General features: G+C 37.7%; 1 protein-coding gene across 1 annotated transcript; it reads left to right on the top strand.

Annotated features, from left to right (window-relative positions):
* On the top strand, positions 1-12,222 carry HSP90B1 (heat shock protein 90 beta family member 1). The gene is made up of 18 exons (XM_060776894.2): positions 1-201; positions 3,206-3,305; positions 4,531-4,672; positions 4,752-4,868; positions 5,033-5,364; positions 6,076-6,187; positions 7,051-7,164; positions 7,813-7,929; positions 8,212-8,349; positions 8,440-8,517; positions 8,608-8,673; positions 9,104-9,373; positions 9,568-9,813; positions 9,897-10,033; positions 10,695-10,773; positions 10,962-11,117; positions 11,358-11,456; positions 11,964-12,222. The coding sequence occupies exons 1-18, from the start codon at positions 153-155 to the stop codon at positions 11,991-11,993; spliced, it is 2,382 nt and encodes a 793-aa protein (XP_060632877.2). The 5' UTR covers positions 1-152; the 3' UTR covers positions 11,994-12,222.
* Positions 12,223-12,662: the final 440 nt, after the last annotated feature.

The raw sequence follows: 12,662 nt of genomic DNA, 5'->3' as shown, positions 1-12,662 counted from the left end.
AGTGATAAGCCGGCCGGGATTGGGGGGGCGGGTTGACTTTGATTAGTGGCTTCGTCTCCTCAGGTGTCGCTGAGGAGGTTCCCCCACTTTCTTCACACTTCAGCGCCGCGTGGGAGGCAGGGACAGTCCGGAGTGCGCTTCGAACCGACGACATGAAGCCTTTGTGGGGACTCGGCCTCCTACTCGTCCTGCTTTTGGCCGGTGAGGCGCCGTTGAGGGGAAGAAGAGGGGGAGGGGGTTCTGGAACATTCTGAGGGAAGCCTGTTTGAGGGGAAGGGGACTCTTGGGAAGGCCTCACATTATTTCTTTTCCTAACTCCAGGCCTAGCAGCGCCTCCGAGGCCTCCTCGATTTAAAGCTCTTCGTTGTGTTCTACTTTAACTATCACGGCCTAGTGTTATGGAGTACCTCAGGCATGGGCCAACTTGGGCCCTCAGAGTGTTTTGGACTTCAACTCCCACAATCCCTAACAGCCTCAGGCCTTTTCCTTTCCCCCCTCAGCCGCTTATAAGCGGCTGAGGGGGGAAAGGAAGGGGCCTGAGGCTGTTAGGGATTGTGGGAGTTGAAGTCCAAAACACTCTGAGGGCCCAAGTTGGCCCAAACTTGCTATACAGGATTTGCAACCATGGCAGCACAATGAATACACTTTGACATCACTTTAAACTGCCAAGACTCAATAATATAGGATTTTGGGAGTTGCAGGTTTGCAAGGTACCAAAGAACTCCAGGTCTCGATGGTGGTTAGGGGAGCTTTTGCACAACTACAACTCAGTTGCACCCATAGCTAATACCCTGTGCCGGCAGGACCGAAGACCGACAGGTCGCAGGTTCGAATCCGGGGAGAGGCGGATGAGCTCCCTCTATCAGCTCCAGCTCCTCATGCGGGGACATGAGAGAAGCCTCCCGCAAGGATGATAAAAACATCAAATCATCCAGGCGTCCCCTGGGCAACATCCTTGCAGACGGCCAATTCTCTCACACCAGGAGTCACTCCTGACACGACAAAAAAAAACACATAGCCAGACTTGACCACGGTGGTCCACACTCTTGTTACATCCCCAAATGTACTACTGCAGCACAGTCTATAAGGGGTCACCTTTGAAGACTGCCCGGAAGCTCCAACTAGTCTAGTGGTCAGCAGCCAGGTTGCTCACCAGACTAGTTTAATGGGTTGTTGTAAGTTTTTTGGGCTATATGGCCATGTTCTAGAGGCATTCTCTCCTGACGTTTTGCCTGCATCTATGGCAAGCATCCTCAGAGGTAGTGAGGTCTACCTTAGATGCAGGCGAAATGTCAGGTGAGAATGCCTCTAGAACATAAAACAGCCCATTAAACTAGTCATTTTTTAAAATGTCTTGCGTCATGTAAAAATTACATGATCTGGGAAAAGGTTGATTCATATACAATTTAAATATTTTATACAAAGTGAAATGCATACACTATGCCAGGGGTCCTCAAACTTTTTAAACAGAGGGCCAGGTCACAGTTCCCCAAACTGTTGGAGGACCAGATTATAATTTGAAAAAACATGAATGAATTCCTATGCACACTGCATATATCTGTAGTGGAAAAAACATTTTAAAACAATACAATAATTAAAATGAAGAACAATTTAAACAAAAAGAAACTTCTTAGTATTTCAATGGAAAGTGTGAGATAGGATTGTTGTTGTTACTGTGTGCTTTCAAGTCATTTCAGATTTCGGTTGACCCTGAGTGAGGGCCAGGTAAATGACCTTGGAGGGCTGCATCTGGCCCCTGGGCTTTAGTTTGAAGACCCTTGCTCTAGAGGTTGATTAGTATACAATTTAAATATTTTATACAAAGTGAAATGCATACACTATGCCAGGGGTTCTCAGACTTTTTAAACAGAGAGCCAGGTCACAGTCCCTCAAACTGTTGGAGGGCCGGATGATAATTTGAAAAAAAGCATGAATCAATTCCTATGCACACTGCACGTATCTTATTTGTTGTGCAAAAACGGACAATGCGATAATTAAAATGGACAATTTTAACAAATATAAACTTATTAGTATTTCAATGGGAAGTGTGGACCTGCTTTTGGCTGGTGAGATAGGATTGTTGTGTGCTTTCAAGTTGTTTCAGACTTAGGTTGATCCTGAGCAAGGGCCAGGTAAATGACTTTGGATGGCCATATCCAGCCCTCGGGCCTTAGTTTAAGGAACCCTGGTCTTAACCTTTAAACCCTGAACAGTTCCTGCCCAGGTTACCTGTCCTCTCTTTCGTTACGAACCATCACAAAGTTTAAGATCAGCTAGAGAGGCCATACACTTGATCCCATCACCATCACAAACGTGACTGGTGGGAACAAGAGACAGGGCCTTCTCAGTGGTGGTCCCTCACCTGTGGAACTCTCTCTCCAGTGACATCGGATTGGCCGCCTCCTTCCTGTCCTTTAGAAAGAAACTCAAAACCTTATGGGACTAAGTCTTTGAATGATAGAGGCAGGAATCAAGGATAAGAGTCAGGTGATATGAATGACAATGGACTGACCCGGACTTGGATTTTAAACTTGTGTGATTTTAAACAAATGCCTTATCAATGTAATGTTTTAATAAATTGTTTTAAATGTATTTTTATGAATGTGGATGTCACTGAAAGAGTGCCTGTTGTGAAGCTACCTTGATTTCCCCCTCGGGGATGAGAAGGACAGGATACAAATGTACAAGATAAATAAATATTGGAACCTCACCCAACTACAACAGTACAATTCCATAACATTGGACCATGGCCGTTAAAGGGGTGACAAAACAGTATCAGTTCTGCAATGTAGGTGCAGCCCATATTAGTCATAGTCCCATCTATCTTGTGATAGAAATGCTTAGGAAACTTTTAATTTCATCATCATCTCTTAAGGAGCACAATTGGACCAATAGCTTCTCTTTGCCATGTGCTTGAAGTCTGAAAGAAAATGTCTACCCAATCAAAAGATTTTTTTTCTGTTTAGTAGACTTTTTTGGACAGTCCCCAACTATAATGGGATATGGTTTTGAAGGTTGCCTCATCTGCTTCCCAGTGCATCATGCTGTTCTAATGTCTTAATTGGACCCTAGATGGTCCTGCACATTCCATCTTGGTTCCTCCATTCTTGGCTATACCAGTATAATTCTTATTGTCTCTGTTCCAAGCAGGCAGAGATACATAGCTGTGTTTTGAGTGACTAAACTAGCCAAATTCTTTTTACAGCCTCAGCCCAGGCTGATGAGATTGATGTGGATGGCACTGTAGAAGATGACCTGGGTAAAAGTAGGGAAGGATCTCGAACAGATGACGAAGTTGTTCAGAGGTTTGTTTTCTAAAATATCAATACAGTTGATGTAAAATGCACACTTGGAACAAATGTTATCTAAATAGAGTTAATGAAAGGTAGTTAAGATGCAAGTCTCATTTCTTCTGTTGTTGTAACACAAACTTGCTGATCCCGTGTGGGCATATAGCTAAATTCATCAGCTATCATGATGATGATGATGAAGAAGAAGATGGAGTCTTTCAAGTAGAACATTTTCCAATATGGACTGGAAAAATCTGGCTCGATTAGTTGGCTTTGATCAAAAACACAATAGAGTGATCCATACAAAGAGTTTTAGGTCATAATCTAATTGGGAACATAGGTACTTTGTTAGATGTGCTATTGTTAAAGTGAAGTTTTAAGCATGTAATTTTTTTTCAAAATAGGGTTGATTTATACATAGTGTTTTACTAAATAATTTAGCTGCAGTGATACTTGTACTAAATAATTTAGCTGCAGTGATAAATCCTCCTAGGAATCCTGGCTAGAAAATAACCTTTTGAAATTGGGTATGATTAGTGTTGGATACTGTCTTATCTTCTTACAGCTTATCAATTCTCATCTCAACCTGACCCAACAGAAAGATGCTAGGTGGTGGTGAATTACCACATTGATGCTTGAAAGCATCACTACTGATAAGGAAGGAAATAACATTTTTTTCAGCAAGTGGTGAAGAGGAGGAGCCATAATATCAAAGGCATTATATACAGAATGTGATGTGATAAGAACCTGAGCATTAATGAATATGCTAGAATAGTCATTAGACCTAGAGACACGAACCTTGGACAACATCAGTGCTAAAACACAATCTTTAAAATCTCTATATATATCCATTTCTAAACAAGGGAGCTTGGAGTGATTGTGAGTCCTTGGTGAAGCCTAAAAAAGCCAGTCTGACATGTTTATTTTGCATTGTATTTTAATACTAAAAAAAATTAAAAAGCAATTTGGGATGGGCCAATATACACCCACATACAACATTTGAGCCTGAAAAGTGAATTTCATTATGGGCAAAGGATGCTCCACTAGAGACAGATTTTTAAATTATTATTTATTGGATTTATGCCCAGTTTTACAGATTTGGATTCTGCTTGTTTAATTGTGTGCCGGATGTAGTTTCAAGTAGGTCTGATTTGCATTTGAAACAAAAAAAACTTATCTTTTTATGCAGTACCTATATTTCTTAATTCAAGCATAATTGCTTAATATTTATTATCTACAGGGAAGAAGAGTCTATTCAGTTGGATGGCTTAAATGCATCCCAAATAAAACAAATTAGAGAGAAGTCAGAAAAGTTTGCATTCCAGGCTGAAGTGAACCGAATGATGAAGCTTATCATCAACTCACTTTACAAAAATAAAGAGGTAAGCTATATATTAATTGTAGGATAGTCCTGGGTAATCTTTCTCTTTACAAGTGGCTGATTTGTCTTTATCTTTTCAGATCTTCTTGAGAGAACTGATTTCAAATGCATCTGATGCTCTTGATAAAATACGGCTGATCTCATTGACTGATGAAAATGCTCTTTCTGGTAATGAAGAGCTCACAATAAAAATTAAGGTAAGGTGCTATTGTCGTTTCTTTTGGTGCCATCTTTAGATGGATTCATTTATAATGTCTCAAAATACCATATTAAATTGATTAATTCATAATGTCTCAAAATACCATTATACAACTTTGTAAGCAAAGTTGACATGGCACTCAATTGGTTTTCTTTTTTGCAGTGTGATAAAGAGAAAAATATGCTTCATGTTACGGACACTGGCATTGGCATGACCAAGGAAGAACTCATTAAAAACCTGGGCACCATTGCCAAGTCTGGTACAAGTGAATTTCTGAGTAAGATAACTGAGATGCAAGAAGAGAATCAGTCAACTTCTGAGTTGATTGGTCAGTTCGGTGTTGGATTCTATTCTGCCTTCCTTGTGGCAGACAGGGTTATTGTCACATCAAAGCACAATAATGGCACTCAACACATCTGGGAATCTGATTCAAATGAGTTTTCTGTCATTGATGATCCTCGAGGAAACACCTTGGGACGAGGCACTACAATAACGTAAGTGTTGCTAATATTCTGAAGGAAAATATTAATTAAAGCAAATATATTTGTTTTCTGTTCAGTCCAGAAAATGACCTTAGACCTTTGCACATATTTTAAAGCTGAAACCTGCAGAGAGTTTTTCAGACTAGGTCTCATGAGTATGATAGGAAAATTTGAATTTTCTGGACTCAGACAGATCTCTGACACCAAACTTAATCTAAACTCCTGTAGAGTGGAGGAATCAATAAAGATGAGTTTTCAGTACAAGTTCCAGTGTGGGTTGTTTCAGATATTATCAGTTCTTGGCCTTTGGTGTATTTCTTAAAGAGGCTCACAACATAGAGACTATAAAGTCATATGTTACGATATAGAAGGAAGCATTCCATCAAAAATAGAGGCTTCATTTTGATTGGATTACTGATGTTTGAATGTTAGCTACCATGTTAATGAGAATAGTAGATGCTCTATACAATCTGTTCACTTCTGCAGCATTATAATTAGCAACATACAGTTGCTAATGGTAACACAGAATTGTCATTTCTGTGTTATCACTAAAGAGGCAGAATAAATATTGCTACTTAGGGTAGTTTTTTTTAAAAGTTTATGTGGTAGTGTTTTTTAATTGGGATTTCATTTTGAATTACAAGGTTTGAAGAAAAGAACACCAGTCCTGTTTTTCAGTTGTAATGCAAATATATTAAATGCAGCAATTGTTCTGTTCCACAGACTTGTTCTGAAAGAGGAGGCTTCGGATTACCTTGAGCTGGATACAGTTAAAAACTTGGTCAAAAAATATTCACAGTTCATCAACTTCCCTATATATGTGTGGAGTAGCAAGGTAAATACTCTTTAAGCACAGATAAGAAAAAATGGATAAACTGTAAATTGTATCAGAGTTGCAAGCCTACTGGTAGAAGAAAAAACTTAACAAGGAGTTGCTTATCATTAGTTAAGTACAAGGACAAACTTTCTACATAAATATGACATGAAAAACAAGGGTCTGTTTCAGAACAAAACTGGATATTTTTGAATCATTTTGCATCTTAAGATGAAGACTTTAGTACACACAGCTTGCTAGTTTCACTCTTAGTTGTCCAAATGAGATCCAGGCAGGCATGCTTTTTGTGTACTGTAGATTTATAAGACATCAGTTACAGTTGTTATTAAAGTGAACAGGAGCCTTACACTGTGCAAGGGTGAAATTTAAGTTTGTGAGTGTCTCAAAATGATTCAAACTTAAAGTTATTAAGCTTTCCAGACAATTGGAAAACAAAGTTTGAATTGTTGCATATGCATGCATTACTGAATAGTATAATATAACTAGTTATGTACTTTTCTGGTACATAGAATGTTTGCAGCTCAATTTGTAAATGAGTTTGAACATTGGACATTCACTCTGGAGAAAAGTGTTTGAATCCTTGCTCAATCATGGAAACCCAAACCCATTGGATGATAATGGCCAAGTTACACTTTCTCATCATCCGGAAGGGAAGGCAAAACCTCTCTGAACCAATCAAGTGACAGATTCATCTTAACATTGCCATTAAGTGAAAAACTATTTGAAAGCACACAGCATAGCCAGACAAGTTTGGTTGAAATTCAGTTGTATAGCGTCTTCATAATAATCGCAACTAAGAATGTATCAAACTAGATTGCTCTTGAGAAAATATGTGAGAGCTCAACTTGGAATATTTGTTGTAGACAGAAACTGTAGAAGAACCTATTGATGATGAAGAGCTAAAAGAAAAAGATGAAGCAGATGACGAAGCTGCAGTAGAGGAGGAGGAAGAGGAGAAAAAGCCAAAAACTAAAAAGGCAAGAGCCATATTTTTATTTCAATCAGTTACATTTGACTAAATTAATAAATGTAATGAATGAATGTTATCTTATCTGTTTCCCACTCTTATCGGTTGGCATAGAAATATTTGCCTGCTTTGTTTTTCTGTTGCTGTTATATAGGTTACGATTTGGAGTACCATCAGCATATTTGGAAAATGGCCATTTCAGTTGCTTGAAAATATTGGATGTGCAAACACTAAGTAGTCTATGAAATAAATATAATTATCATCATCATCATAAAACTTTATTTGTAGGTCGCTCTACCACTCCGAGAGGAGAAATAATTCTTGGGGTGGCACAGAGGAAAACCCAATATGATTGGCTTTTGCTCCTGCCTGCCAATCTGGTTGGTAGGAGCCAACATCCCTTTTTCACTTGAGCCCCTGTCCCCTCCAAGAGTTTTTAGTATTTTGCCTAACAATTGATCACTTCTGCCTTTTTCTGACAAAAATTATATGGCAAAGGGTGTTAGTAAGCATAAATGAAGAGGTAATAAATTAACTTCATTTTAATAAGTGTGGGCACAAATGGAAGAATGTGGAACCATTTCAGTGGTTTGAAAAATATTGAATGTGGAAACATGGAGTAGTCCAGGAAATAAATGATTTTGTAAATACTTTACAGGTTGAGAAAACTGTCTGGGATTGGGAGCTCATGAACGATATCAAGCCAATTTGGCAACGGCCATCTAAAGAAGTGGAAGAGGATGAATACAAAGCTTTCTACAAATCATTTTCTAAGGTGTGTTTGGCTTTGCATCTAGACTAGTGTGAACACCGCGTAGTTAATGCCCATTGTGTAAATAGGACTGGTGGGGGATAAAGTATTTCCTAAAATATAAAAGGTGTAGTGAATTTATCTTGAAAGATACAGAGTTAAGGAAAGTAAGTCTGCACTTGTCACTTTAGTTGGCATATCTTGGAACGTTGGACAGTTTGAAGAAACAGTTCTGGCAGGAGTGAGAAATGAGTTTTTTTATCTTTGAAGAAATGAATACTTATTATTGATCTTTTCCCTGTGCAGGAATCTGATGATCCTATGGCTTATATTCACTTTACTGCTGAGGGAGAAGTAACATTCAAGTCAATTTTGTTTATTCCCACCACTGCCCCACGTGGCTTATTTGATGAATATGGATCAAAAAAGAGTGATTTCATTAAGGTAAAAAAAAAAGAAAGAAAATAAAGTTGTGAACCTTTTCTCAGTAAGGATAATTACAAGAATAAAATTGTCAAATATGTTCTTCCATAGCTTTATGTCCGGAGAGTATTCATCACAGATGACTTCCATGATATGATGCCCAAATACCTCAATTTTGTCAAGGGTGTTGTAAGTATCTGCAGTAGAAATGTCCATTGACATGTTTTAGGCTGTATTTTCTTGGTAAACCTCTTTTAAAATCCCTTCTTTAAACTACAGGTAGACTCAGATGATCTTCCTCTAAATGTATCTCGTGAGACTCTACAGCAACACAAACTCCTAAAGGTATGTCTATTATTTGGGTTCGGTTTTAATTAGGTATTTCTGAAAATTATACTTTGACTTTATAACATGGGCCACAGAGTTTCTCCTTGTCTAAAAGGTGGAGTTTTCAACATAAAACATCATCCTCTTTTTGAAAAAAGCAGGATGAGAGTCAGTTTAGTCCTCATTCCTCCCAACACTCCAACTAGCAACTTCTCAATTTTAGCTATGCGAGATTGGGGAAGAGGAGGGAAACAAAGATTCTAGCAGCTGGTTTCTTACCAAACATGAAATGGAAAGGTTTGCATGGGAATAAACAACTATGAAACATCATGTATTACTAAAGTTGTATTATGTTTTACTCTTGGGTCCTAAATTCTCTCAATATTGTTAATGCTCTAAATGTCATCAGATTGTAGTCCTTAATCTCATTCAATTTTATGAATTTTAGGTTATTAGAAAGAAGCTTGTCCGCAAAACACTTGATATGATTAAAAAGATTGCTGAAGAAAAATACAATGAGACATTCTGGAAAGAATTTGGCACAAATATCAAACTTGGAGTGATTGAAGACCATTCCAATCGTACACGTCTAGCTAAATTGCTTCGTTTCCAATCTTCTCATCATGAGAGCAATGTTACTAGTCTAGATCAATATGTAGAAAGAATGAAGGAGAAACAGGACAAAATATATTTCATGGCTGGCTCTAACAGAAAAGAGGTAAAGTACTGTCTTTATCCATTCTTAATTTATCCACTGCTTTCATAGCCTTTGCCATGCAGTAAAATGCCAGAAGATGTCTTTAGAATTAAGACTAGTTATGCTGAATAAACATGTGGTTAGCATAAGTTAAATTGCTTGTGAGTATTTGCAAATTTGCCTTGTATTATACTCAGTTTGAATTTGTTTTGTAGGCTGAATCTTCACCATTTGTGGAGCGGCTTCTGAGAAAGGGTTATGAAGTAATCTATTTAACTGAGCCTGTAGATGAATATTGCATTCAGGCCCTCCCAGAGTTTGATAATAAAAGGTTCCAGAATGTTGCTAAAGAAGGAGTAAAGTTTGAAGAAAGTGAAAAATCAAAAGAAGCCCGAGAAGCTTTGGAAAAAGAGTATGAACCTCTTTTAAATTGGATGAAAGATAAAGCTCTAAAAGATAAGGTATGTACATAGTTACAGCTTTGATGTTCTTTGAATCTTATTTTATAGTGGGCATGAATTAATACAGCTTATTTCCCCTTTAGATTGAGAAAGCTGTATTGTCTCAGAGGCTCACTCAGTCACCATGTGCTCTTGTGGCGAGTCAGTATGGATGGTCTGGCAACATGGAAAGAATCATGAAGGCTCAGGCTTACCAGACTGGCAAAGACATCTCTACAAAGTAAAGCTTTAATTTTCTTGTAAAATGTTTTCTAAATATTTATTTAACTTGTCTGTTGTCAACTAATTAAATATGTCCCAGTTTCTACAAAGGATTTTCTATCCTCACACCATCTAGATTGATATGAGCAAATGTGGTCCTTTTGTCTCCACCCAAGTTGCTTCCTAGAACAATTGATTTACTAAACCATGCCTCTTGTCTTTGGGAGATGCAGTTGGTTGTTTGATCCCATTTTGGTTTCCCCGGGGCTTATTTGACCTATAGGAAATACAGTACAAAATTTTGGGGGTAATTTCTGCACTACTTTTTAATAGATAATCACAAATTAGAAGAAACCACCATTCAGGTGATGTAAATCATAAATTTCAATCATATGTAGTTTAGGAAAAATACCTTAAAGTCCAACATGCATTGCTGGACGTGCTGCCACAAGCAGAACCTTTGGGTGTTGCACTTTCTCAATACTGACTTGGGCTTTGCATTTGAGCTACAATCCTGTGCATACATCCCTGTGAGAGAACAGCATTAAAATATAGTAAGATGTGCTTCTGATTGTATTGTTCCTATGACTGTACTGTAAACTACTTCTTTAACTACCAGACTTTAAATTGAGTAAAATTCATGTTCAGTAACTTACTATTAAATATTCTTCCCCCATCAGTTACTATGCAAGTCAAAAGAAGACATTTGAAGTCAACCCTAGACATCCTGTCATAAAAGATATGCTCAGGCGTGTTCAGGTAAGAAACCTTTGAGGTAGTGATATTATCTGCCATGCTTCTGAGCTTTAATAGAACCAAATATTGTGGCAGTGTGTTTGTTCAGCCATATGGTGCAAGTTAAATACAGATCCATGGGAAATCTAGGGATTTGTAGATAAAAGTCAATTTTTATTGTGTTGAACTTTTGGTCTTTTTTTTTTCCTTAGGAAAATGAAGATGATCAAACAGTTGCAGATCTTGCTGTGGTTTTATTTGAAACTGCTACAATAAGATCAGGGTATATTCTACCAGATACAAAGGAATATGGAGATAGGATAGAAAGAATGCTTCGACTAAGTCTGAACATTGACCCAGAGGAAAAGGTTTGTAAACAAATTAACTATGTGGTTCTGCTCCTTGGCAGTCCTGTTCATAATATAATTCTGTTTTTTTAAAAAGTGTTTTTTAAGAACTGAAAAGGCACACATACATGATAGCTGTTAGCAGCTTATATTTTGAATTCATGGTAGTACGAGTGAACCTAAAAATAGTTTGAATATATTGGGATGGGGATGTGTTTGATTTCTGAAGTGGTTCTTGACTAAGAACTCTACCCTTGACAGGTGGAAGAGGAACCTGAAGAACCAGAAGAGGCTGCTGAAGAGGTAGAGGAAGAGGTTGATGCTGATGAAGATGCTGAAGACAGTGAAACAGAGAAAAAGGTTAGTGTGTTTAAGAAGCATAAAGGGGAAGATGGAGTAGGTTGTCCAGTTTTTGCATCATTAACATATTGGAAACTTGAAGCTATTTTAATCTGCAGTTAAATAGTTGTATACTTAACTTGTTTGCTCTGTACACAAATTAACAGACTTAGACTTTATGGTGGTACATACTTGATATTATTTACAATGAAAAGATCTGCCCCCCCCCCCCCCCGGGGCAAAAAAAAAATCAACCAACCATCCAGTAATAATACCGCCTTGAATGTTATCACTATATAACCTTTTGGATTCCTTGATATTCTGTTTTAGTCTCTTTAAGTGCATTTATCAGATTAAAATGGTGTTTTTATTCTGAAGTTGAGAGTATAGCAGACAAATACAATAAAAACATTGGCAGACTAGTAGCAGTTAACACACTGGGGAATCATTCCTAACATTTCTTGGTAGAGAGTGAGTGCTAGTGCAACTTTGGACTTAAGCCTTTTTTTTTTTTTTTGTCTTTTGCAGGAGCCCACAGATGTCAAAGATGAATTGTAAAATACACTTCAGAAATTATTATCCTGTGTTTCAGATGAAGCAGGAATGTGAACTAAACTTGTTTCTTTTTCACTGTAAAATGTTGGGGGGAGGCTTAGGGTTATGGGCAGAAAAGAATTTTTTTAAGTTGCATTTTTTAAACATTCCTCACAATGTAAATTTGTACTATTTAACTGACTACTTGGTGTAAAATCTTGTCGTGTACAAAATTAAAATGTTCACACCATTAGCTGTACTTATTTATTAGGAAGCAAACAAAATCTGTTGTCTTCTGTAGCAGGAATCGGGGGAAAAAAGCACTCTTATAAAACAAGAGCGGTCTTTGAAGGTGGTGGTGGTGTTAAATAATGTATATGCTTGGGTAAGGATGTTTCTAGGTTTAAAGTTCTTAAAAGTGTCTTTGAATCATCTTCACAAAAAGTAAAATGGGAAGGCTGTGAAATATTTTGTGTTACCATCACCTATTAGCCACTGCACAAAAAAGTGAGAAATGGTTTTGGATCTTACCTTAAATTCTGAATTCCAAGCATAAGAGCCACTTTTTCTGGGGTTAAGGGTACAGGAAATGAACATTAACCCAAAAGTTGCTGTTTATTTACATCAGAAAACACTTCTCTGGGTCCTTCAGAACAACTATAGTCAACATCTGGCAGAGATTGACCACAATCA

This window comes from Anolis sagrei, chromosome 5 (assembly GCF_037176765.1).
Source record: "Anolis sagrei isolate rAnoSag1 chromosome 5, rAnoSag1.mat, whole genome shotgun sequence".
Lineage (NCBI taxonomy): Eukaryota > Metazoa > Chordata > Lepidosauria > Squamata > Dactyloidae > Anolis > Anolis sagrei.
The sequence above is the reverse complement of the archived record's forward strand: the minus strand, read 5'-3'. Positions and strand labels throughout refer to the sequence as shown.